Source organism: Carettochelys insculpta, chromosome 5 (assembly GCF_033958435.1).
Source record: "Carettochelys insculpta isolate YL-2023 chromosome 5, ASM3395843v1, whole genome shotgun sequence".
NCBI lineage: Eukaryota > Metazoa > Chordata > Testudines > Carettochelyidae > Carettochelys > Carettochelys insculpta.
In genome coordinates, this window is record NC_134141.1 from 113,451,511 (window position 1) to 113,478,063 (window position 26,553).

Genomic DNA, 26,553 nt, shown 5'->3' on the forward strand with positions numbered 1-26,553 from the left:
TTGGTCTACATCAGAGATTAGGTTGGCATAGCAGTGGTGGTACCCCTGAGTGCTGTAGCTAGGTTGACCTAATTTTAATGTGGAATCCAAGATGAAGGAGTTGTGTGGGTATAGTAAACAGATTTCCACTAGCAAGGATGCATAGTGCGGACACCCTTCACTAGTGCATACTATAGTGGTGGTGTTAATGTGTAAATTGCAAATGTGGATGTCTCTTGTGCAGACACTTCATTGAGGTCTGCCACTTGAGGCCTTGTCTACCCTTAAACAGGTCAGTGTAGCTACATTGCTTGTGTGGGAGGGAGGAATGATAAAGCAACATGCCTGGGTACCATAGGTAAGCTGATTTAACTCCTGATGAGGGTGCAGTTAGGTTTGTGGAAGAACATTTAAGTTGACCTAGCTTCCAAAGCTCAAGGAGCCAGTGTTTGTAGAATGACAGAAAAACTCCACTTACTGTTAAGTGTGCGTGCTTGAATGCAACGTGTGGACAGTCAGTATATGACTAATTCAGCCAATAGAAGGGCTCTTACATCTTCTGCCTGTGTGAGCGTCAGTAGCTATGTCAGCTAGGTTGGTATAATTTACGTCGCTCAGGGATGTGGATTATTCACACCCTGAGTAACAGAAGTTATATCTGAGTAATTTGTAGTGTAGACATAGCCTGAGCGCACAAGTCTTCAAAATTGCTGTTTTATATATTTCTAGCAATAAACCTAACTTGCATGACAAAATTGAGTGCATATTTCAGCCTTCTTGGCAGTTTGATCCCCACATGCAAGAAGCTCACAAACCAGACTGAGTGTAAAAGTTATTCAGTTAATTTGACAAATGCCAGCAATATCAAAATGAATGCTCATACTCCAACTTAATTTCTGAATTTCCAGCATCTTCTGTTGCAGCTTATTACAAAGGTGATATTTTTTTTGTCATGTCATATTTCAAATACTTGGCCTGTAACTTCCAATTTTGTTTTTCAACAGTACTTGGTGAGGTTTAGTGCACGAACTTTTTTTGTGAAGTTGATCTCTATTTTTATAGTTAGTTGTGTTAGAAACAGGAACATATGCATGTGTTTAGTGGATGGCAGATTTTGGAATATTTGCTGAGGGTTCAGTGGGCTTTATGCAGTTTGTCAAAAGGATTTGCCTTATGCTATATAAAAATTCAGTCCAAGCTGCAAAGTTTGTTAAAAGGTCCCAACGGTTCAGTAAAGATCCCTTGTGGATTTACATCAAGAATGAGCCAGGGAAGTTAATGGTTAACCCAGTAAGCCTCACCCTAAATGCATGAGGCTTAACAGTTACAGTTAATCAGTGGGGGCTAGAGCAGCCCTCCTCCAGCGTGCAGAGCACATGGCCTGCCATGGGCAGAAGGGTGCTTCAGCTCCTCCAGAGCAGCCCTTGTCTGTATCAGGCTGGTCCAGGAGCCCTGCAGGCAGGGAAATCCAGACTGGTGAGAGTAGTCCCCATCTGCGGTGGGGAGGGGGTCACCTCCTTTTAATCAGTTAACTGGTTAACTAGTTAAATTTGCTCATTTTAGGATGGAAATTCAGTCAGGAATAGCAGATGGGCTGCATGAGAGGCCCTCCTTCACCTTGGTGGGCCCTCAGCAGCCTGTGGCTTTTCACCTGCAGCTCTGTGCCACCTTTTCCCTATGGGTCTCATGCACTGAGGTACCAGAGCCCCACACTTCCTACTCCTCCCTCTCCTTCTCAGCACTTTCAGCCCACCGCAGATCACCTGATTTGTACTCCCTCCCTTCCTCCCTCCCTGAGCTGGAATGCCATAAACAGTTGATTGCAAAACAGCTATTTGTGACATTCTAGCTGGGAGTGAGGGAGCAGGTAAGTGTGGGGTTGCAGTGCAGGAGAGACATGCAGGAGAGGACAGACTGCATGATGGATCTCCAGTGGGCTGCATGAGAATCACTGGTTTCCCACCTCTGATTTACATGCTTCCTGAGGATCCTTGTTTGACTTGTGGTGATTGATTTCCTTCCTATCCAACTTGCATGTGAAATGTGAAGATTTTCTATTGCTATAGGTTGCCAAAGGTGTTGTGGACTTCCATGTGTGAACATCCAGCTAAATCCAGATTAATGTAATTCTCAGTCATGCTGAACTAACTGGCCCTGGAGGGAAATGATGTCACATTGCATCAGCAAAGCTACTGGCTCTTGAGTGTTTCCCTGCATGCTACATACGAACTCTGTAATGTGAGCAAAGACTCTGATTCTGGTGTACCACACAAGCTTTACTAGATGCTGTGCACTGGTGGATTAAGTGTCTCTTTAAAATCATAATGTAACATAATTGAGCTGAAAGACGAAGTGGCCAGTTCCAAGGTGCAGATGGAAAAAGATGATTGTGGAGGTGGGGGAGGAAATGGCCTCTGAAACCCTTTAAACTGCCATTGGATTATCAATTTGTCTGCAAAATTCAATAATTTAGTTTTTTGTCTTGAAAGCTCCGGTGGGGTTGGTTGGTTTGTTTTTAGGGAAGCAACCTAAAAGTCCAGGAAAATCTAAATTCAACTTCATGTTTCAGGTATTTTTTTTACAAAGAAGCTCTCCCAGTACGTCCTCTGTCTATTCAGATATTTCTCTGACCATATTTTCCACACACAGGCTTTTCCTGAATTCATAAGATTACTTCTGCCTACTTTAAATCTAGGTTGATGGTACAAGCCATGTGCTACTACTGTTTCATATGAAGGTCTTGTATTCTAGGAAGCAAACTGCCAGGAGCCTCTGCTGCCTGCAAATGCAAGAGAGTAGTTATCCCTGTTTTGCCATTGATAACATGGAAGTTTTGTACAATAGGGTTTTGAATTGAAAACACGTCGGTATGTAGTCAACACTGTTGGGAGGGCAGCTGAGAGTTCTGATGGTTGGGTTTTCTGACCTAGAAAGAGACAGTAGGTATCTCAGTTTTGTTTGGGCAGTTAGAGCACATATTGAGACTGCCTTCTTCCCACAGTTGGCCTCCGAAGATTGATCAGCTTCATTAGGTAGCTTAGTTGAGTACAATTTCCATTGTTCCCTGCCTTTCCCCTCTAGACTAAATTCAGGCTCTTGGCGTAAAGGTGCCTAAATTCATATCTGTATTGGACTAACTCAGAAAATGCCTCCATTTTTATGTGGAAGATGACATTTATAGTGGATGGCAAGCTCTTTAGGTGAGGGGCTGTCTTTGTCCTGTTTGTGCTAGGCACTGTAAAGTGGGGTCCTTGTCTGTGAGTAGGGCTCCTTGGTGCTGCAATAATGTCAATAATAATAAATATTACTTGTTTCTGTTGGATCAAAAGTGTCTTCACAGTGCTTGGCACTGGTTGCTGCCTGTCTTTAACATGAGCATGTTTCTGAACTTGCTGATTTTGAGTCCTCTTCTCGTAAGACTTGCAGGCTCTTTCAGTCTGTAGATTTATAACATTGATGGTTGAATGGCGCATTGTACCGAGCCAAATAACTTTATTAGGGCACTGACCTAGGGCCAAGACATTTTTTTCCCTCCTGTAACAGAGCTTAAGTGTCCCTAAATCTGTCTTCCTCTGAGTGATTTAAGCTAGAATCACTGAGCTCTCAACAGAGGTTAATGGAATAGATGGCTTCTCATTTGAGACCTTTTATAAAAGCTTATTTCAAGTTAGCAGGGTTAGCAACAGTTCACTGTGAATGTGGATGATGGTAGAGCTCTGCTGGTTATTCTTCGATTTGTCTGCAACTTGACACCACGTGTTTGAAGTGAAATTTTCAGTATTTCAGCCCCAGCAATATTAACTGGAACAGATCTATTTTGGTTGAAGAGCCCATCACCAGAAGCTGGCCATTTAGGTGGTGTCAGAATGTGTGAGAGACTTGCTTGCAAGAATTGAGGAGCCAAAAGTTATAAGGTTTGCTCCAATCCCACTGACAAACATCTACAAAATCTCTGTCAAGTATTCTTAAAACTTAGATGCCTGCCTGGGAAAGAAAGGAAATCCATTGACAATGCCACATGAATCCCCAAAGTCATCTACTTGAGGGTACCCCCAACAAGAAAAACAGTAGAACACCACCGAATACCACCTACAGACCCACGTTTAAACCCCTCCAGCACGTCCTTAACAATATGGAACCTCTCTCTCACACTCAGGCTTCGGGAGCCAGCCATCACCTACCAACAGCCCGACAGACTGAAGCAAATACTCACTAGCAGCTACAAACAACGCCACAGAAACACTTACTCAGGTACCTGTAACAGACCCTTTTGCCAACTCTGTCCACATATTTATACAAGTGACGCCGTCACAGAACCTAACCACATAAACCACATCATCAGGGGCTCATATGCCTGCACATCCGCTAACGTGATATTTGCCCTCAAATTCCAGCAGTGCCCATCTGCCACGTACACTGGATAGATTGGACAGTGCCTGTGCCAAAGGATAAATGGACACAAACCAGACATCAGAAATGGGAACATTTTAACCTGCCTGAACATTCAATAATGGATTTAAAAGAAGCCATTGTTTTACAAAACAATTTCCCCACCCAATTACAGAGGGAGACCTCTGAACTGGAATTAATTTACAAATTTAACACCATTAACTTTAGCTTAAATAAAAGATCTTAAGCGGCTATCACAAGGGCAATTTCCCACCTTTGACATTCCCACTTCTGCATCAAGTTATCAATGAGACACATCCAGCTTAATTTGCTTCATTAACTGGTCCTACTAATGAAAAGCAACTTACTTTTCCTTCCTTTTTTGGTTTTGTTTTGCTGCTATATATACCCTGGATTCTGTTGTTTTTCCATCCATCTGATAAAGTGGGCTTTACCTATGAAAGCTCATGACCCAATACATTTGTTACTCTCAAAGGTACCACAGGACTGCTTGTAAAATCTCTGAGGCTGATGGATGGCTGCAGTGTTCAAATGCCAACAAACAGAGTTACAGGCTGTATGTAAGTGTTTCTCAACAGGGGCGTACTTGTACCTTCAGGGGTACACCAAGGTCTTCCAGGGGCTACATAACTCATCTAGGTACTTGCCTGTTTTACAACAGGCTACATAAAAACACTAATGAAGTCACTTGTTTATACTGCTTCATATGTTTTCCACTGAAATGTAAGTACACTTTCTATTCTGATTAATTTTTTTGATGGTAGAAAGTTGGCAAGTTTTCGGTAGTATTCTGATATTTTTCAATGTGTTTGTAAGTAGTTTAAGTGACGTGTAACTTGGTCATGTGCAAATCTGACTCTTGAAAAGGGTAGAGTAATTTGAAAAGGTTGAATGGCACTTGTTTCAGGATCTCGGATTACTTTAGGGCCATGTTCATAACCAGTGGTACGCGTACCCTTAGGGGTATGCAAGGGAAGACTGCGGGTACTTTATGGAAAAACAGTTGAGAAACGCTGGTGTATAACATCAACAGAAGAGGAGGTACAACAATGGCAGGAGATATTGGCTTTATGGGATTACTCACTGCCCAAGTGCACCCTTGATTTCTCTATCTGGAACTCAAAGTGAACACAGTAACAGTTCATATACTTCAGGAACGTCATAATTGATGCATTAAACAGATGTGTCTGCTTTTCAAGGAGGATAGCCATGCATACATAGCCGGATTTGTTACAAGTCACAGTGTGTGCCCTTTGATTGTCTATTCTATCACTGTTCATAAAGATGGCTAGAACCCAAGTTACAGTTATTGCTGCAACGTGGGCGCATGTAATTAGCATACAGATGTTTTAGTGGACCTTAGGCATTTCTTACCTTTATCATAAGCCCTTCTGTCTTGCCTTCCATCCCAGTCTGGAATTATTTGCCTTGTATGAATTATGAGACATTAAATTACATTTTACCTTTCACATCTTATAAAAGTGGAAAAAAATCTGCTGTAATCTAGCGGGGAAAAACTTCAGTAAAACTTTACTCTCCAATAGAAGAGGCTTTTTTCTAAATAACCTGTTCTTCGAGTGATTGCTCATGTCCATTCCAAGTTGGGTGTGTGCTGGTGCCCACCCAGTCACCAGAAGCTTTTTCCCTAGCCAGCAGCCATAGGGTTGGTGCAGCACCCCCTGGAGTGGCGCCGATATGGCGACCAATATATGCACCACCACTCTCAACACACAGCTCAGTTCCTTTCTCGCTGTGCTGCTTGTCGTTGGTACTTTTGCATTCTCTGCTCAATTCTTTAGCTAGTAGCTTATTGTAGTGTAAATACTTCTTGAAGAAGTGTAAATAGTTCTAGTACTTTAATAGTTAGTGTTTTAACTAATAGCCAAGGCAGGGCTTTCCATCCCCCTTGGCACTTTCCCACTCGGGAATGCCTGGCTTCCCAGGCTTTAAGGCGTGTTCAAAATACGGCAAACATGCCCAAAAGTGACCCCATTCAGCCTGTTTGATTTGCTTGGGGGAAGGACATGTGTGATCCCTGTCCAATTTGTAAGGCCTTTAAGCCCAGACCTTTGAAAGATAGGGCCCAATGCCTTAAAGTTCTCTTAATAGAGATGGCTCTTAAGCCTCCAGAGTGTCCAGCAGGAGCAGAGACTGAAGCCTCCTTGGTGCAAAGTGCACTAGCACAGTCAACCACAGTGCCGCCTAAGGACTCGCAGCACCACGAGCAGGTGCAGGCACCACTGCCTTCTCAGCACCATAGGAATCAATCTCCGGTGCCAATGAAGGAGGAGGCCTGAGAGGCATCACTCACCAAAGTCAAAGCAGGGCGGCCTCAAGTCCAAGGCTCAGGTATGTACTGCTGAAGGGCAGGAGGCGCGTCCGTTCAAGCCATGCAGAACGGGAGCTCGCAGGCGCTGGACTTGCCCTCAACGCTGGAGGTGTTGAGAGTGGCACAAGGATTCCTGCAGATGATGGTGCTGAGTCCTTCTCTGTCTATGGAGAACACACACCGTAGCACTGAAACAGAGCAATTGGGGCTCATGTACGTGATACCAGCGCCAACCCCTGCACTCATGTCGATACCGACAAGTATTCGGTGCCAAGCACCAGTGCCGACCCAGCAGACTGTGGGCCAGTTTCAGGTGCCCTGTATTCTGGCATCAGCACCGTCATCGGCACTGACTCATTCTGAATCTGCGTCGGAGTCAGACTCCTTTTACTCAAGCTCTGGATAGATCAGGAGCTCGAAGGTTGCACCATCATAGAACATGAGGACTGGAAGGGACCTCGAGAGGCCATCGAGTCCAGCCCCCTGCCCCAATGGCAGGACCAAGTACTATCTAAACCATCCCTCACAGACATCTATCTAACCTGTTCTTAAATATCTCCAGCGATGGAGATTCCACAACCTCCCTTGGCAATTTATTCCCCTGTTTGACCACCCTGACAGTTAGGAACTTTTTCCTAATGTCCAACCTGAACCTCCCTTGCTGCATTTTAAGCCCGTTGCCTCTTGTTCTATCCTCAGAGGCCAAGAAGAACAAGTTTTCTCCTTCCTCCTTATGACTCCCTTTTTAGATACCTGAAAACTGCTATCATGTCTCCCCTCAATCTTCTCTTTTTCCAAACTAAACAAGCCCAATTCTTTCAACCTTTTTTCATAGGTCACATTCTCTAGACCTTTAATGATTCTTGTCGCTCTTTTCTGGACCCTCTCAAGTTTCTCCACATCTTTTTTGAACTGTAGTGCCCAGAACTGGACACAGTACTCTAGCTGAGGCCTAACCAGCACAGAGTAGAGCAGAAGAATAACTTCTCCTGTCTTGTTCATAACACATCTGTTAATGCATCCCAGAATCGTGTTTGCGTGTGGTGTGTTTTTTTTGCAACAGCATCACGCTGACTCATATTTAGCCTGTGGTCCACTATAATCCCTAGATCCCTTTCTGCTGTAGTCGTTCCTAGACAGTTTCTCCCCATTCTGTATGTGTGAAACTGATTTGTTCCTTCCCAAGTGGAGCACTTTGCATTTGTCCTTATTAAACTTCATCCTGTTTACCTCAGACCATTTCTCCAATTTATCCAGATCATTTTGAATTATGACCCTATCCTCCAAAGCAGTTGCAACTCCTCCCAACTTGGTATCATCCACAAACTTAATAAGTGTACTTTCTAGGCCAATATCTAAATCATTGATGAAGACATTGAACAGAACCAGTCCTAACACAGACCCCTGCGGAACCCCACTTGTTATACTTTTCCAGCAGGATTGAGAACCATTAAGAACTACTCTCTGGGTATGGTTATTCAGCCAGTTATGCACCCACCTTATAGTAGCCTCATCTAAACTGTATTTGTCTAGTTTTTTTATAAGAATATCATGAGAGACTGTATCAAATGCTTTACTAAAGTCTAGGTATACCACATCTACCGCTTCTCCCCTATCCACAAGGCTCGTTATCTTATCAAAGGAAGCTATCGGATTAGTTTGACAAGATTTATTCTTTACGAACCCATGCTGGCTGTTTCCTATTACCTTACCACCTTCCAAGTGCTTGCAGATGATTTCTTTAATTACCTGCTCCATTATCTTTCCTGGTACTGAAGTGAAGCTGACTGTCCTGTAGTTTCCTGGGTGGTGGTGGTTCCACTTTTTATAGATGGGCACTATATTTGCCCTCTTCCAGTCTTCTGGAATCTCTCCCGTCTCCCATGATTTTCCAAAGATGATAGATAAAGGCTCAGATACTTCCTCTATCAGCTCCTTGAGTATTCCAGGGTGCATTTCATCAGGCCGTGGTGACTTGCAGACATCTTATTTTCCTAAGTGATTTTTAACTTGTTCTTTTTTTATTTCAACTTCTAACCCTACCCCTTTCCCACTAGCATTCACTGTGTTGGGCATTCCTTCATCAGACTTCTCAGTGAAGACCGAAGCAAAGAAGTCATTAAGCATCTCTGCCATTTCCAAGTTCCCTGTTACTGTTTCTCCCTCCTCACTGAGCAATGACCCTACCCTGTCCCTGGTCTTCCTCTTGTTTCTAATATATTTATAAAAAGCCTTCTTGTTTCCCTTTATGCCTGTAGCTAGTTTGAGCTCATTTTGTGCCTTAGCCTTCCTAATCTTTCTCCTGCATTCTTGTGTTGTTTGCCTATATTCATTCTTTGTAATTTTTCCTTGTTTCCATTTTTTATACAATTCCTTTTCTATTTTGAGATCATGCAAGATCTCCTGGTTAAGCCAAGGCGGTCTTTTTCCATATTTTCTATCTTTCCTACACAGCGGGATAGCTTGCTTTTGAGCCCTTAATAATGTTCCTTTGAAAAACTGCCAACTCTCCTCAGCTGTTTTTCCCCTCAGTTTTGCTTCCCATGGGGCCTTACCTACCAGCTCTCTGAGGTTTTTACCAAAATCTGCCCTCCTGAAATCCATTATCTCTATTTTGCTGTTTTCTGTTCTACCCTTCCTTAGGATTGTGAGCTCCTATGATTTCATGATCACTTTCACCCAAGCTGCCTTCCACCTTCGAGTTCTCTACCAATTCCTCCCTGTTTGTTAAAATCAGTTCTAAAACAGCTTCCCTCCCGGTAGCTTTTTCAGCCTTTTGGAATGAAAAATTTGTCCCCAATACAATCCAAGAACTTACTGGATAGTCTGTGCCCCGCTGTATTGGTTTCCCACCCATAGCTATCACAGCCACAATAGTCGTTGCTCAGACGATATGAGCTGGCTGCTGGCTTCGCAGGCGATTCAGTAGTGGCCCTTCTGGGCCCCGTGGGCGTTTCACATGACACAGGGCCAGGCCGTTGGAGTGTCTTTAACGGTGCCAGGGATCCTGCTGATTCTGTGCTCCACACTATCGGCATTGCTGGGCACCCCACCACCAGAACAAAGACAGGAAGCAGCAGTTGTCACGGAGCCGCCTGCATCTACTTCAGTGGCATCAACCTCAGCGCCGTCGCAGCGGGACTGGACCTCTTCAGTGCTTTTGCCATCCATAATTGTACCTCTGGTTCCAACGGGGTAGGCACCAGCCCAGGCACCAGTACCAGCTCAAGTGTAGGGAGCAGTAACAGCACCATTCGTGCCACCTGTGGCGGGGTTTTCTGGCCAGCTGGAGCTTCTGCCAGCTCCGCCTATGGTGCCCTCCAGTTTGCCCATAATTTCCATGGGGGGGGCCAAGTACCTGAACAGGTCACTACTGCCCTTCCCCTCCAAATGGAGGAGCAAGGGCTGTTGTCTTCTTTCTCCCTGGATGGGGCAGTGGCAGGCTTATTGGCCTCACCTATATCGGAGGATAGCAGGGCTTTTCAACAGCTCCTTAGGAGAGTGGCCTTGGACTTTGCGGGGGGGGGGTGCAAGAGGAGGAGGCGGCCTGGGATGCAATGGACCCTGTCACAGATGTCTTGTACTCTGCAGGCCCCACCAGGGTGGCTCTGCCCATAATCAAAACAATTACCACTACAGCTAAAATGGTTTCAGACCCCTGATTCTGCCCTTCCTGTGGCCGGTAGGAATGAGAGATGGTACTTTGTCCCATCCCAGGGCAATGAAAACTTGTTCTCACGCACCCTACCTGACTCCCTGGTAGTGGATGCTGCTAACCATAGAGAGCACCAAGGATTCCAGGGTCCCTTCCTGAAAAATAGAGAAGCTAAGTGCTTGGACCTCTATGAGAGGAAAGTCTGTTCACCTGGAGGGTTGCAATTCAGAATTGCTAACCAGCAAGCTCTGGTTAGCATATGTGCTTGTAATGCAGTCAGCGCCCTGTCTAGATTCTCTGAGATGGTGCCATCCGAAGCCAACGAGGACTTCACAGCTGTGGTGGAGGAGAACAAATGGGTTTCAAGGACGGTCCTGCAGGCAGCATTGGATGCTGCAGATGCTGCCACGAGGGTTATGGCCTCTGGAGTGGCAATGTGCAGGGGGGCTTAGTTGCAGGTTTCCGGCCTGCCTCATGACATCCAGCAGACGATCCAGGACCTCCCCTTTGATCGCTGTGGCTGAGGGACTGGGAGCTGGCATGTTTGGATCCCATAAAGGAAGTATCGTTAAATAGTAGAAAACCCTCCACAAGAGGGTTTAGAAAGAATCAAGCCCCAGGTTTGGGTTCCACTGTCCCTATGGGATCTCACTTTGGTGTTAGCCAAGCTTATGGGGGCCCTCTTTGAAACCCTGGCTACCTGCTTCCTGCTGTTTCTGAGTTAAAAACAGTGGTTTTGGTAGCAGTCACTTCAGCCAGGAGCATATCTGACTTGAGGGCACTTTCAGCGGACCTCTTGTACGCAGTGTTTCACGAGGACGAGATTAGGCTGAGATCTCACCCTGCGTTTTTACCTAAGATGGTCTCTGTTTCTCATGTTAACCAAGACATTTCCCTACCGCTATTTTACCCATGAAGGAAATGACTCTTTGTATGGCCCAGATATCAAATAAAAACTTGAAGATATTTTGACTACATCAGTTGTGAAATCCACAAGACGTTGTGGGTATACTGTTTCTGCAGATCTATGCTTAGTTCCTACTTCTGAAGAATTGCTTCGGAATTTCTTCAGCTTTAGTGAAAGGAAAGAATTGAGGGTGACTGGAACAGCCATTCCTTCCTTAATGCTTCTGAGTGTACATACAGTACAGCCGAATAGCTGTGACACAATAGTACCCATAGTATAGACGCCTCTTCCTTCAAAGTAAGCTGTCTTTCTGTCATGGCAGTTGTTACACTCTTCCAATAGATGGTAGCTAGGGCAACCTGGTTGTGTGTGCACCAGAGGTTAGCTTAATTGCAGTGCTGAGAACACACAGTTTTCCACAACTCTGAGCAATATAGTTAGGTAGATCTCGTTTTCAAGTGTAGACAGCGTCCTCTGTGTTGAGCTGCACAAGAAGGGGCTCCAGTAGCTATTGCTTTTCTAGATGGTTCTCTGATCAAGTCCTTTGGAGTTTGCCCATCCAAGGCTTGGCTCATGAAACTTATGTTTGTTTTATCAGGTTCATGATGTCAAAGTCTGCAAGTCAGACCTCAGTGTGACATTTTTTATTGCCTGTTAACAAGTAGCGAGAATGGTATACAACATTGCTGCCCGACCGCCTCTTACCAGCAATGGCATCTATCCATGCTCTCGCCTCCCTTGTTGCTACACCATTGGATCAGCAGAGGGGGACTGAGAAAGAGCTGGGCTGCGTGACATTCCCTCCCTGCCCCTTGGTGGGGGGTTCACCTGGTCCCTGATGGTCCTTTACATCCACTGAGTGGGCAAACCCCACAGTTTGGGGGCTACTGGCGTGGAGCATTAGTGCTACCATTTCACATCTTCCATTTAGGAACATCTGTTTTCTCCTCAACTAGCTTTAAAAAAAATTTGAAGGCAAAAGTTGAAACTTGACACACACTAAAAATGGTCTCTCCTTTGCTCCTGGTAGGCATCACTAGCTACAGTGGAGTTGACACTTCAGCTCCACCCGTGTTTTGAGATTAGATTTAAATAAACAAATGCTAAATAAAATGGCTAGGTACATAGATCAGGTCTGTCTGGAGTTGCCCTATCTGCAGTGGTGGAACCTGGTAGAAGCAAATGCAGAATATCTTGGAACTGATGCCATAAAATAATCCTTGCCCTTTAAAAAAGACTTAATGACTGTACGGGATAAATGTGGACATCCATTGTGTAATTATGACAATCGCATACAGCACAAATCATCTTCCCTCCCACTTCCGAGCTAAACAATTGTATCTTCTTCCTAAATGTCCTAGATTGATTGTTTGTAAATGTATGTACATTTAACATGTTAACAGGGAAGCTAAGGCCTTTTGCCTGGGCAATATTGTCCTAGAATACAGTTAAATTCTTGCTTATCCTGTAGTTGATCACCCAGAACTCTCAATTCACCAGCATTCTGTCCAGCCCTGGTAATCCCCTTCTTACTCTGGCTCCTGCGCTCTCCTGCCCAGTGCTCATCTCCCAGAGCAGCCACGGCCCTGAGAGCGGTGCTCCCTGCCCAGTGCCCACCACCGGCAATGGCTCCCCACATGGCGCAGCCATACCCAAGCACTTCAGGCTGCTCTCCACCATCCGCACCAACAAGGTTACAGGGCAGCAGTTGAGCAGGAGTAGGTGCTTGGGGATGGGGAGATAAAGTTCATCAGGCATACTTAAATATCCAGCAGCTTCTGGTCCTGGGGCTGCCGGATATGAAAGAGTTCACTGTAAACCCTTCCCCCGCCCCCCCCCCCCAGCCCAACCCACCCTGCATTACAATGCACAGAGCTCAGCATGCTCTCAGCACTCGTGTTATAAACATTGTCTAATACAGTGTGGAAGCTCACTTGCAGCCATTCGCCCTTTTTGGGGGGCTGTTTGTTTTACAAATCACAACTTTCAGAAGAAAGCGCCCCCCCCCCCCCCGACTTCAGCATGCCAAATCTGGGTTTTTAGGCTGTATGAATTCTGTGTTGTAGCTGAAGACCTATTTTGTCCTTTTAGATGTTGATTTGAGCCTCAACATACTCTTCCTTGAGAAAAGAGGAACTCTCTGAAGAAGGGAATTTTCTTGGGGAAGCATAATGTTTATCGCTCATAAAATTTCTGGTTAGATGAGTCTCTTTGAAGACAAATGGGGAGGAAGTTTGAGAAAGATGAGCCAAATTCAGGAAAACCACAACACTCCAGTCAGATCTACACTGGGAGGTAAAATCGATTTTTACATGTGCAAATCCAGCTACAAGAATTGCATAGCCGAAGTTGACGCATCTAAAATTGATTTTTGCTGTGGTCCAAACAGTTGATGGGAGGGCGGGGCCTAGAAGAGAAGCGGGGAAAAGTCTCTCTCTCAGGAGTGTTTCTCCATGCTGCCATCCCCCCTCCCTCCCCCGGCAAAGGGGGCAGCAGCAGAGGCCCACTCTTGCACACCCCTCCTGCCCAGACCCCCCCAACTTCCATGCTGTTCTTGCACCCGCCCTCCTGCCCAGATCCTGAACCACCCATGCTACTGCCCCAGCCCACTTATGCACCTTACCTCTTACCCAGATGCCCCAGCCCTAGCTTGCTCTTACACCCTCTCTCCCGTCCAGATGCCTCCCGGACCAGCAGAATAGTTGATGTGGCCTGAGGGAAGCCTCCGTTCTCTTCCCTGCCCCCCGAACTCCATCCTCCTGCCCATGGCACTGTTGTGGGGTGGAGGGGGGGAGTGTCTCACTCAGAGGCCAGCACCTGACCCTCAAAAAAGGTACCTTCCCCCTACTTTAAAGAAAAAGTCTTTGCCCCTTGTCACCAGCTATGCCAGTCTACACTTAGTTTTATCATGCCTTTATTTTGTGGTAGAGTTAAGCACAGGTAGACGTAGGCCCTTTTAAAATCAGTGGAACTATTCAAGACAATGATATATCTGTACTACAGCAGCACAGCATCAATGGAAAACTTTTGGTCAATAGAGTTAGTCCATCTCTCCAAGATGTAGCAGCTAGGTTGATGGAAGAATTCTTCTCTCAACCTAGCAGCTCCTAGAATGTGAGTTAGGTCATCCTTACTGCAGTGGTCAGGATGAGAAATTTTTCATAGCCCTGAGCAATGCATCTAGGTCAGTGTAAGTGTAGAGCAGCTCCAGTCTGCTCATTGGCTCAGATTTCACTCTTCCTGTGTTACTCGGGTATTTTATATTGTTTTGTATCAGAACATCTATTCTGTTCAGGAATTTGGAGACGCTGGGGAATTTCTCTTCATACACATGGGGTTTGTTTCTGGCCCATGAGGCTTAGAAACTTCTTGATTTTGTACAGTAGCCATGTGACTCTTAATAGGTTAATGATTCCATGTCAGAATGGAGGCAATGTGTTCAGCTACAGTATACTGTACAAGGAAATGGAATTAGCCAAGCTGTGTATCACTATGTCTGCTGTGACTCATAGAGGAGGATACTGAACTGGAACAACTACGTAAAAACCAACAGAAGTCATTCTAATAGAACTACATAATGCAGTGTAATGATCTTGTTTTGACATGGCTGTTTATTACAATAACCTGTTATGGGTGTCCTTCTCGGGAACCTTGCAAACTAAACTGAACTGGTATTGATTGATGCATTCATCAGCCTCCAGTGTTGCTCATGTTGATTAGGTCCCTATCAAATTCACAGCCACAAACGTGTCAGACCATAAAATCTGGCTATTGTAGGGTAAGAGCAGAGTGGTGGCGCTCCATCAAGAGGGTCCTACCCTGGGCTAGGGTCCAAGTACCAGGTAGGAAGGAATGAGATTTCCTTTTTCCCTGTAGGGGCCACTCAGGGAGCTGGGTCAGACCCACCTCTGGGAACCTCACACAGTGGAGAGAAGCTTTGTGACTGCTGACTGGAATAGCCTCCAACCAGGTGGGAGAATTCTGGGAAAATGTGGAAGTATGGTAACCCACCTCTCCACGCTTCTTGACCTGACTTCTGTGCTGTTGATGGTGGCATTTACTTTCGTGCTTCATGCCTGGTCAGCAGCTACTGTTTTCCAGGTGTCCAGGTCTTTGGAAAATGTACCTGCCAGCAGCAGTGCGGAAGTGATGGTGGCAATCTCATGTCCTCCTTACAATAATCTTGCAACTCCTACAACCATCTTTTGGGTCAGTGCCACTTCTTAGACTGCCTGTTGTACCCCTATGAAATTGATTATTTTTAAAACCTTATGTCTGAAATGGACCATGAATTTGTAAGGGCCCTAAGGATTTCTTCAGTGGCAGTTTTTCTATCCTTCACGTGAGCCAGGAATTGATGGAAACAGCTTTTGTTGTGAACAGTTTTTAAATGTGCAAGAGTATTGTTCTGCCACCTCTGGTAAGAAACCTGTCTGCGGCTTTGCTTTTCCAGGCTGATGAGTCCTTGCTTAAAAGCCATGGTCCTCTTGGTCTGTGCACCATTCTGAATCTGATCTTTTGTTAAATCTTATACATGTAAAAATGCACTATGACTGAAACTTTATTGGGAGCAGCATTTTAGGAGTTTTCGTCTGAAATGACAAGTGTGGCACTGCAGGTTGTGGGATTTGGTGCTAGAGAGAGACTAGCTACTAGGGAAACTTGTTTGGAATATCAAAACAAAAACCAGTCAAGTAGCACTTTAAAGACTAGCAAAATAGTTTATTAGGTGAGCTTTCATGGGACAGACCCACTTCTTCAGACCATAGCCAGATGATCTGAAGAAGTGGGTCTGTCCCACGAAAGCTCACCTAATAAACTATTTTGCTAGTCTTTAAAGTGCTACTTGACTGGTTTTTGTTTTGATAGTGTATAGACTAGCATGGCTCCCTCTCTGTTGTTGTTTGGAATATGTAATTTATACAACTTGGTAAAGCACTGTGGAACCTTGTACTCAAGCTCACATCTGCCTGTTAAAATCACTCTTCATGTCAAATCCTCTCAGGTGTTGTTTCTTTAAATGTTCATATTTTCATACCCTTTGTGAAGTATAAGGGCTTAGAATCAGTTATCCAAGTGGAATGAAAGAAATGTTTGCGTGGGGAGGGAGAAGAGATAATTGGTGCCTATCAGGAGGTTATGCTTTCTCTTTGAGGAGTTCAGATAAATCAGTTTTACTGCATTGAAAAGTTTAGCGGCAGCATATACGGCTAACTTATCCCAAAAGGCAAATTTCGTGTTGCTTTGTAAACATAGTGCTTGTGATGTCATCAAAAGACAAGGGCAGGCTGGGCACTTACTCAGTGAGAAATTATTCGATCATTAGAAATATAGATAGTTGGGTTTGTGATGACCGGGAGAACCGTATGGTGACTTGCCTGCCTGGTGCGAAGGTTGCGGATCTCTCGAGGCATCTAGACAGACTTATGGGCAGTGCTGGGGAGGAGCCGGTCGTCGTGGTACATGTTGGTACCAATGACATAGGGAAGGGTAGAAGAGATGTTCTGGAGGCCAAATTTAGGTTACTAGGAAAGAGACTGAAATCCAGAACATCTTTGGTGGCATTCTCTGAAATGCTTCCAGTTCCACGCGCAGGGCCAGATAGACAGGCAGAACTTCAGAGTCTCAATGCGTGGATGAGACGATGGTGTAGGGAAGAGGGGTTTAGATTTATTAGGAACTGGGGACACTTTTGGGGTAGGGGGAGCCTATACAGGAATGATGGGCTCCACCTAAATCAAGGTGGATCCAGACTGCTGGCATTAAACATTAAAAAGGTCATAGAGCAGTTTTTAAACTAAGAGGTGGGGGAAAGCCGATTGGTGCGGGGGAGCACCTGGATCGGACGGAGACTTCTCTTACACGAGGCTCCATAGACAGGGATTCCCTAGAAGTTAGTCAGATAGGGAATGTGGGAAATAATATATGGGCAAGATCAGATGTGAAACAATCGTGCATAAAAAAATCCAACGCGTCTGTGAAAGGCGGACATATAAATAGTGGTAGTTTTCTAACATGCTTTTACACTAATGCTAGGAGTCTGTCTAATAAGATGGGTGAACTGGAGTACCTCATATCAAAGGAGGAAGTTGACATAATAGGCATCTCAGAAACATGGTGGAATGAGGACAATCAGTGGGACACTATCATACCGGGATATAAATTATATCGGAAAGACAGAACAGGTCGTGCGGGTGGCGGAGTGGTACTATATGTGAAGGATAATATAGAATCAAATGAAGTAAAAATCCTAAAGGAATCAAAATGTTCCATAGAATCATTATGGATAACAATTCATTCCTCTAATATGAATATGGCATTAGGAATATATTACCGACCACCTAACCAGGACAGTGATAGTGATGCTGAAATGATGAGGGAGATTAGAGAGGCTATCAAAATAAAAAACACAGTAATAATAGGAGATTTCAATTATCCCCATATTGATTGGGTGCATGTCACCTCAGGACGGGATTCAGAGATTAAATTTCTTGATGCCTTAAATGACTGCTTCTTGGAGCAGCTAGTACAGGAACCCACAAGGGGAGAGTCGATTCTCGATCTAGTCTTGACTGGAACGCAGGATCTGGTCCAAGAGGTAACTGTTACTGGACCGCTTGGAAATAGTGACCACAATATAATAACTTTTAATATTCCTGTGTTGGGAAGAACACCGCAGCGGTCAAACACTCTGGCATTTAATTTCAAAAAGGGGAATTACACTAAAATGAGGAAGCTAGTTAAACAGAAACTAAAAGGTAGAGTAATTAAACTAAAATCCCTGGAAGCTGCATGGAAACTGTTTAAAGACACCATACTAGAGGCCCAACTTAAATGTATACCCCAAATAAAAAAACACAGTAAGAGACCTAACAAAGAACCACCATGGCTAAACAGCCATGTTAAAAAGGCAGTGAGAGAGAAAAGGGCAGCTTTTAAAAAGTGGAAGTCAAATCCTAGTGAGGAAAATAGAAAGGAACATAAACACTCCCAAATTAACTGTCATAATGTAGTAAGAAAAGCCAAAAAAGAGTTTGAGGAACAGCTAGCCAAAAATTCAAAAAACAATAGTAAAATGTTTTTTAAATACATTAGAAGCAGGAAGCCTGCTAAAAAAGCAGTGGGGCCCTTGGATGATAAAGATATAAAAGGAGCAATCAAGGAAGACAGTGCCATTGCGGAGCGATTAAATGATTTCTTTGCTTCAGTCTTCACGGCTGAAGATGTTACAGAGGTTCCTAAATCTGAGCCAGCCTTTTTAGGCGACAAATCTGAGGAACTCACTCAGATTGAAGTGACATTAGAGGAGGTTTTGGAATTAATTGATAAGCTGAATAGTAACAAGTCTCCAGGACCAGATGGCATTCACCCAAGGGTTCTGAAAGAACTCAAATGTGAAATTGCGGAGTTATTAACAGTGGTTTGTAACCTATCCTTTAAATCCACTTTGGTACCAAATGACTGGAAGACGGCCAATATAACACCAATATTTAAAAAAGGCTCTAGAGGAGATCCTGGCAATTATAGACCGATAAGTTTAACATCAGTACCAGGTAAATTAGTAGAAACACTAGTAAAGAGTAAAATTGCAAGGCACATAGAAGAGCACGAATTGTTGGGCAAAAGTCAGCATGGTTTCTGCAGAGGGAAGTCGTGTCTGTCTAATCTATTAGAATTCTTTGAAGGGGTTAATAAACATGCGGACAAGGGGCACCCAGTGGACATAATATACCTAGATTTCCAGAAAGCCTTTGACACGGTCCCACACCAAAGGCTTTTATGTAAATTAGGTGGTCATGGGATAGGAGGAAAGGTCCTTTCATGGATCGGGAATTGGTTAAAAGACAGAAAACAAAGGGTTGGAATAAATGGTAAATTTTCACAATGGAGGGGGGTAACTAGTGGTGTTCCCCAGGGCTCAGTCCTGGGACCGATCCTGTTCAACTTGTTCATCAATGATCTAGAAAATGAGGTAAGCAGTGAGGTGGCAAAGTTTGCAGATGACACCAAGTTGTTCAGGACAGTCAAAAGCAAAAGGGATTGTGAAGAACTACAAAAAGATCTCGGCAAACTGAGTGATTGGGCAGCAAAATGGCAAATGAAATTTAATGTGGGTAAGTGTAAGGTAATGCATGTTGGAAAAAATAACCCAAATTACACGTACTACATGATGGGGTCAAATTTAGCTACGACAGATCAGGAAAGGGATCTTGGAGTTATAGTGGATAGTTCTCTGAAGACATCCACGCAGTGTGCAGCGGCAGTTAGTAAGGCAAATAGGATGTTAGGAATTATTAAAAAAGGGATCGATAATAAGACAAAAGATATCATACTTCCCCTATATAAAACTATGGTACGCCCACATCTCGAGTACTGCGTGCAGATGTGGTCTCCTCACCTCAAAAAAGATATATTGGCATTAGAAAAGGTTCAGAAAAGGGCGACTAAGATGATTAGGGGCTTGGAAAGGGTCCCATATGGGGAGAGGCTAGAGAGACTGGGACTTTTCAGTTTGGAAAAAAGGCGATTGAGGGGCGATATGATAGAGGTATATAAAATCATGAATGGTGTGGAGAAAGTGAATATAGAAAAATTATTTACCTTTTCCCATAATACAAGAACTAGGGGACACCAAATGAAATTGATGGGTAGTAGGTTCAAAACTAATAAAAGGAAATTTTTCTTCACACAGCGCACAGTCAACCTGTGGAACTCCTTGCCCGAGGAGGCTGTGAAGGCCAGGACTCTATTAGGGTTTAAAAAAGAGCTTGATAAATTTTTGCAGGTCAGGTCCATAAATGGCTATTAGCCAGGGATAAAGTATGGTGCCCTAGCCTTCATAACAAGGGCAGGAGATGGATGGCAGGAGATAAATCACTTGTCTTCTGTTCTCCTTCTCTGGGGCACCTGGCATTGGCCACCGTCGGCAGATGGGATGCTGGGCTTGATGGACCTTTGGTCTGACCCAGTATGGCTATTCTTATGTTCTTAGAAGCCCACAACACAATCAAGGGTGTCAAGGGAGATGATAAAATCACCTAAATTAAGACCTATATTGTACATCAATGTTAGTAGAGAAATCAAACTTTTCCCCAAAACCTGATCCCTACAAGTTCCCACAGTACTTATTATATCTGACGTTTTTTTAGTCCTCCCCACCAATTGCTGGTGTGGCAGTAGTCTTGCTTGATGGATTTGAATATGAGCAAACTTTACTCCCAAACCACTTGCCTAAAACCTTGCTTTGCTAAGGGAAAAAGGAACACATTGTCACTTTTAAAATTTTGTTAAATTCCCTTTCTGCAAGCACTCTTGTACAGTCTATAGCCTGGAATATTTAATGGAAAATCCTTAATGTTTAAAGAACCTTTTTACAACGTTTTCTGGTTTCTAAGGAGTGTGCTCAGCAGGGGAGAGTAGTTGGATACACGCACAATACCACTTACCCTGTTTGTGCCTCTCTTCTGGCCTTCACAGCAACATTGTAATGCAGGACTTCTTAGTCCAGCTCTATACTAGACCTGAAAGTCAATTTCAGATATGCAATTCTAGCTACAGCAATTGTGTAGCTAGAATCAATGTATAGCAAATGGACTTACCTGACTGTCTTCACTAAGGAAGGTCAACAGGAGCGTTTCTCCATTTGACCACCCTAACTCCTCACAATTGCTTAAATTGATAGTTTTCCTTGCTGAAGTGCTCTTTGAATTGGCTTACCCCCCAAGACTCTTCAGTAGCTACTATTAAAGGTGGTCTCCTTTGGTTATGTGCGCATTGTAGCTGGAAACAAGCCTCGCACACCAAGGTTATACTAGTGGGGTTGGAGCTAACACATGAAGGGTAACAGTGAGATTTTTGTGACTTGGGCTTTCAAGCCTAGGGGTTGGAGCTGCAGACTTAGCAGTGTCAGTGCTCCTGTACTTCTCAGATTGACTCAAACACTGCTAACCGGAGTTTGTGTGTCTGGGGTAGGAGGCTTCTTCCAAGCTGCAATATAGACATGTCCTGTGTCTTAAGGAACTTTTGCAGATCATTGACCAAATCTGTTGGCTACTTGGGGGTTCTGATGTACAGCGTGGGTTCAAGTTGCTTATGTGCAAAATGCTAAAATACCCTCCTGTGTCCTAGGAAGAGACCTTCCTGCCTCTTTGTCCTCAAACTTTGAATTATATAAGTGAAAAGCTCTTCAATTATTGATCTCTGCTCTCCGCATTCATTATGCTAATGCAGCCTGAAAACCCCAGCAAGCATCTAAGTTACAAAGATTTTATACGAAATTATGCATGAGGAGAAAACTGTCAGGCTATTACTCACCCGGGCTGGTAGGGACATATCCAGCTCTCAAATGAGGCAAGAGTAAAGCACAAATTACTATACCAGTACTCACTGGCAACAGAGACACCTTATTGGTAAATGTCATGGTTTAAGGATGTTGATTGAAGTACCTTTAGCTTATTGTGCATGTATTTTCTGTTCCCCTAACATTTGTCAATGTTTGACTTTTCTGTACTGAGTACTTCTGAGGCTGAGGCAGGGGGTTCAGAAGAATGTGGAGTTGCTAACCCTCAAGGATTATTGTGGAGTCTCTGGGAATTTAAAGATTGATTAAAGATTATCATGTGATGAAAACACCAGGGATATTTCCAACCAGAGTTGGCAACCTTATGTTAATGCACATTAATGTGCCTTGTTTGTCGTTCCTCCCTCCTCCCCCATCTCCCAGGGGTTTAACTTAATCATGCAGGTGTTCGGTGTGCATCCTGAATTGACTGACAAAGTATATCCCCACAACGGCAGAATTCTGGTTAATTTTCACAGTGCCTGTAAATATACTAAGTGCTATGTGGTGGTGGTGAACATTTAGCCAAAGTGTTTTTTTAAACAACTCATGGACCACGAGTGTAGACAAGGCTTCAGGTACATGGGCCTAATTGACATGGCATTGAAAGGCTGCCTCCACCTTGCCTGGTGTTGCCATTGTTGCTACAACTTGCAGAGGTCTACCACTGCTAACACTGAAGATTATCACAAAGTAACTGATGTAGACAGAGTTAAAGAGTTGAACTGAACATCTGAGTAGCAAAAATTCTCCCCCCCCACCCCCCCAACCTTTTCATGGGTGAGCTGTTTGCATTCAACTGAATTTCTTTTCATCTTGAAAACTGGCACCTAATAATAGATTACTATTGTCAGTAAAACTGACATTCCATAAAATTCCCCTTGATGCTATAAACGCCAAGATTTGAGGATATGAAAACTTCTATTGCATCATGTACAACTCTATTGCACTGCATTTATTTTCACTTTCTTCTCTTGGAAACATTGCAAAGATGCTGTTTTTAATAGTGTGTGTTTAAAAAAAAATAGACTGAGCATTAGGAAGAGTTGCCTTCAGAAAAGATGGTAGTATTAAGACCTAATGTAAAACCACTTTTTCAAATGATTTAAGAAAAAACAGTTTTAAAATGTTACTGCCCAGTGTGCTAGTCTCACCCTTATGTTCACCATGGATCAGCATGCAAATAACTGAGGTTTTGCTGTTTTCACTGATATGACTTGTGAGAACAGATGGCTTCAGGTTTCACACTTGCAGTTCTGTAAGGTTCGCAAACAGTTTAAAACAGGCAACTGTTTTCTCGTGGTCTTCCAAAGCATTCTTTACTAAATGTGTGGTTTTGTTGTTTTTTTTTTTCTGCTTTGAACAGGTTGCAAAATAAAAGCATTAAGGGCCAAGACGAATACTTACATTAAGACCCCTGTTCGTGGAGAAGAACCCATTTTTGTCGTCACTGGACGAAAAGAGGATGTAGCCATGGCCAAAAGGGAAATTCTCTCCGCTGCTGAACACTTCTCCATGATCAGAGCATCGCGCAACAAAAACGGTTCTGCTCTGGGCGGGTTGCCATGTACGCCCAACCTGCCAGGTCAGACTACAGTCCAGGTCAGGGTGCCTTACCGTGTAGTTGGGCTAGTGGTTGGACCCAAAGGAGCTACAATCAAAAGAATTCAGCAGCAGACCCACACATACATCGTTACCCCCAGCAGAGACAAGGAACCAGTCTTTGAGGTTACAGGGATGCCTGAAAATGTAGACCGTGCACGTGAAGAAATAGAAATGCATATTGCCATGCGCACTGGAAACTACATTGAGCTGAATGAAGAAAATGATTTCCATTACAATGGTACGGATGTGAGCTTTGAAGGAGGCATGCTTGGCTCTGCTTGGCTTACTTCCAATCCTGTCCCTCCTAGCCGCACCAGAATGATTTCTAATTATAGAAATGACAGCTCCAGCTCCTTAGGAAGTGGCTCCACTGATTCGTATTTTGGAAGCAATAGATTGGCTGACTTCAGCCCAACAAGTCCATTCAACACAGGAAACTTCTGGTTCGGAGAAACGTTGCCGCCTGTGGGCACAGAAGATCTTGCAGCTGACTCTCCTGCATATGACTCCTTACCAACACCTTCCCAAACCATCTGGACCCCTTTTGAACCAGTAAATCCACTTTCTGGCTTTGGTAGCGACCCTACTGGTAACATGAAGACTCAGCGTCGAGGGAGTCAGCCGTCCACGCCTCGACTGTCGCCTACATTTCCTGAAACTCTGGACCATCCACTTGCTAGGAGAGTAAGAAGTGACCCACCCAGTACATGCAACCAGGCTGGCCTTCCAATATACATCCCTGCTTTTTCTAATGGTACCAACAGCTACTCTTCTTCCAATGGCGGTTCCACATCCAGTTCACCACCCGAGTCTAGACGAAAACATGACTGTGTGATATGCTTTGAGAATGAAGTTATTGCTGCCCTGGTTCCTTGTGGCCACAATCTCTTCTGTATGGAATGTGCCAACAAGATCTGTGAAAAAGAAACGCCATCATGTCCAGTTTGCCAGACAGCTGTTACTCAGGCAATCCAGATTCACTCTTAAATATATATAGATATTATATATGGACTTTTTAACTCTTAAAGGCATGGGTGTAATAGTAACCCCCTCCCCCACCCAGTAAACTTCCTAATTAATTCTGACTGTTACTGGGCTTTCTTGGGATTAGGCTAAAGTTATTAGTAAACTTATGCTTTCTAAAAGGCTGCTACGGTAACACTAAGCGTAGATGGTCTCTGTCTGTTTGGTTGAAACAGATTGCATGTTTAGCAGAGATACGTGTGGCATCAGGCTAAGGATCAGTAGGGGAGAAACTTCTGGATGAATTTCACAACCAAGTAAACAAATGAATTTTACAGGTTTTCCTAGTGATCTGTATTTAAGTGTTGGTAACTTCTGTGTTCTGAAGACAATGAACCTGATAGCCTAAACAGAGAGTGTCTTCTCTGAGGGAGTTCATGGTATTACTGATGTATCAAGAAATATTTCCAAAGCTGCCTTCTTTACACTGCCAGTTTTGAACTAGGTTTTGGGTTTTGTTTTACTTTAGAACAATTATGCCTAATTCTTCAGTATCACAAACTACTTTTTAATGCATCCTTTGATTTTTTTGTGAGAACGGGTTAGGTTGTTGGCAGTTTTAAATAGATTGTTGTTAATTGGGTTGTGGGGAGAGAAACTGCCAAATCAACCCTCATCTCACCCTTTTGTGAATAACAATATGTTCAGAGGTTCAGGAATGATTTGGGCTGCTTCATTGCAAATTCCTACCCACTATTTTTCTTAATGTAATGTGGAATAGCCTGCCTGGGGCTCAATCCCATTTCAGTTAAGGGCTTTGGGGTGCACATACTTTGGTTTATAGTGAGGATGCTAACATTCCATTCACTAGTCTGATCAAGGTATTCTTAAATTACATTTTAGAAATTATATAGTTCAAAATGTGAAGCATTTTTATGTTCAATCCATATTTGTCTTGCACATTATATAAATATATATAGTTTATTTTTAGTAACGTAAAGGAAAAATGGGGGGGCATGTTTGTGCTCTTGTATAATTCTTGAAAGTAGCTGTGACCATGGCCCTTCAGCCATTTTACATCATTTCAAAACTGCTTCAAATCACAAAGAGAAATGTCTTTTGAGTATGCTGCTTACATTTCAACCTGTGGATGTCTCTAGCTTCTTCATCCTCAGTATGTTCCAAAATCTGTGCTGGCATACAAAAAAACACCCCTTTCCCTCCCTTGTCCCCTCCTCCCCTCCCAAAGTGGAGTTCTAGTGGAATTTTCTATTTTTTTTAAGCATTAGTTTCCCAAGGCGCACAAAAGCTTTTTTTCCTCAGTATAGCAAAATAAATCCTATGTATTGAACTATTAAATATACAGAAATTTTATTTTTATTTCCACTTGAAGAGTTACATTTCGTATAAAAGTTTACAAATAATGGTTTTTATTTTATGATTTTTCAGTATAAGAGTTGCCTTGATGGCATATTATTATGTAATGCATAACTTTAATGCTAATTGCTTGTAGAATAGTTAAATGTCAGTATTGAAACCTAACCTTTAGATGCAGTCTTGTAGATATGAACAAATGTTCACCAAGCATGTATTTTATATTTTATTGCATTGTACACTGCAACTAATAAGCCAAGGAATCGACAGATATTAGGTGCGTGTACCCTTTCTATAAACCACAAACTAACAATGATAAACTATCAATATAGTTTAGTATTTGCTAATTTTACTACACTCTTTTTGTTATGTATATGTAGGGAGGTCATAGGGATTATAAATTCAATTTGAGTAAAGTTTAAAAACCATATATTTTATGATAAAGGGCCTTTAACTTATGATGGCCAAAGCACTGATATTATATATTTGCTGTAAAGAGAATAAGAGTTTTATTTTTCTGATATTAAAAGTTACTTAATAAAGAATTGTTTCCATTAACTTGAATGTTTTCTGATTTTGCTGTATTCATGGTTCTCATTTCAAGCAGCTTTTGTGAAACTATTGTTCTATTTCCCTCCCTTAAAACTTAGGTGGGGTGTATTACATGTTCTGTAAGTCAGTATTTTTTTCAGATCTCTTTACTTTTATTGTTTTAGATGACTTCATACAAAAGAAATCTTTTTGCTTCTCTTCCATTAGGCTACAGTTGCACTACAGCCATCTGTTGACAGAAGTCATTGTCCGAAGAGATTTCCTGACACAACTTCTGTTGACAGAGTGCAGCCATACACAGAAGCCAATGGGAAGAGTGCACCGCTCTGTCGACAGAGCGGCCAGACTGTCCAGCTGCCCCCTCGACAAACAGGCACCCAGAAACACAGCAGACAGGGCTGCCCATTGTCCTGGATGCTCAGTCTGTCAAGAGTGGGCCC

The 26,553-nt window shown here is 43.4% G+C and overlaps 1 protein-coding gene across 1 annotated transcript in view; it reads left to right on the forward strand.

Annotated features, from left to right (window-relative positions):
• The window catches only part of MEX3C (mex-3 RNA binding family member C), a 32,112-nt gene extending 5,833 nt beyond the window's left edge, over positions 1–26,279 (forward strand). The window contains exon 2 of the mRNA XM_074995778.1: positions 22,986–26,279. Within this exon, the coding sequence (XP_074851879.1) occupies positions 22,986–24,211 (1,226 nt within the window). The 3' untranslated portion in view covers positions 24,212–26,279. The remainder of the gene's footprint in view (positions 1–22,985) is intronic.
• Positions 26,280–26,553: the final 274 nt, after the last annotated feature.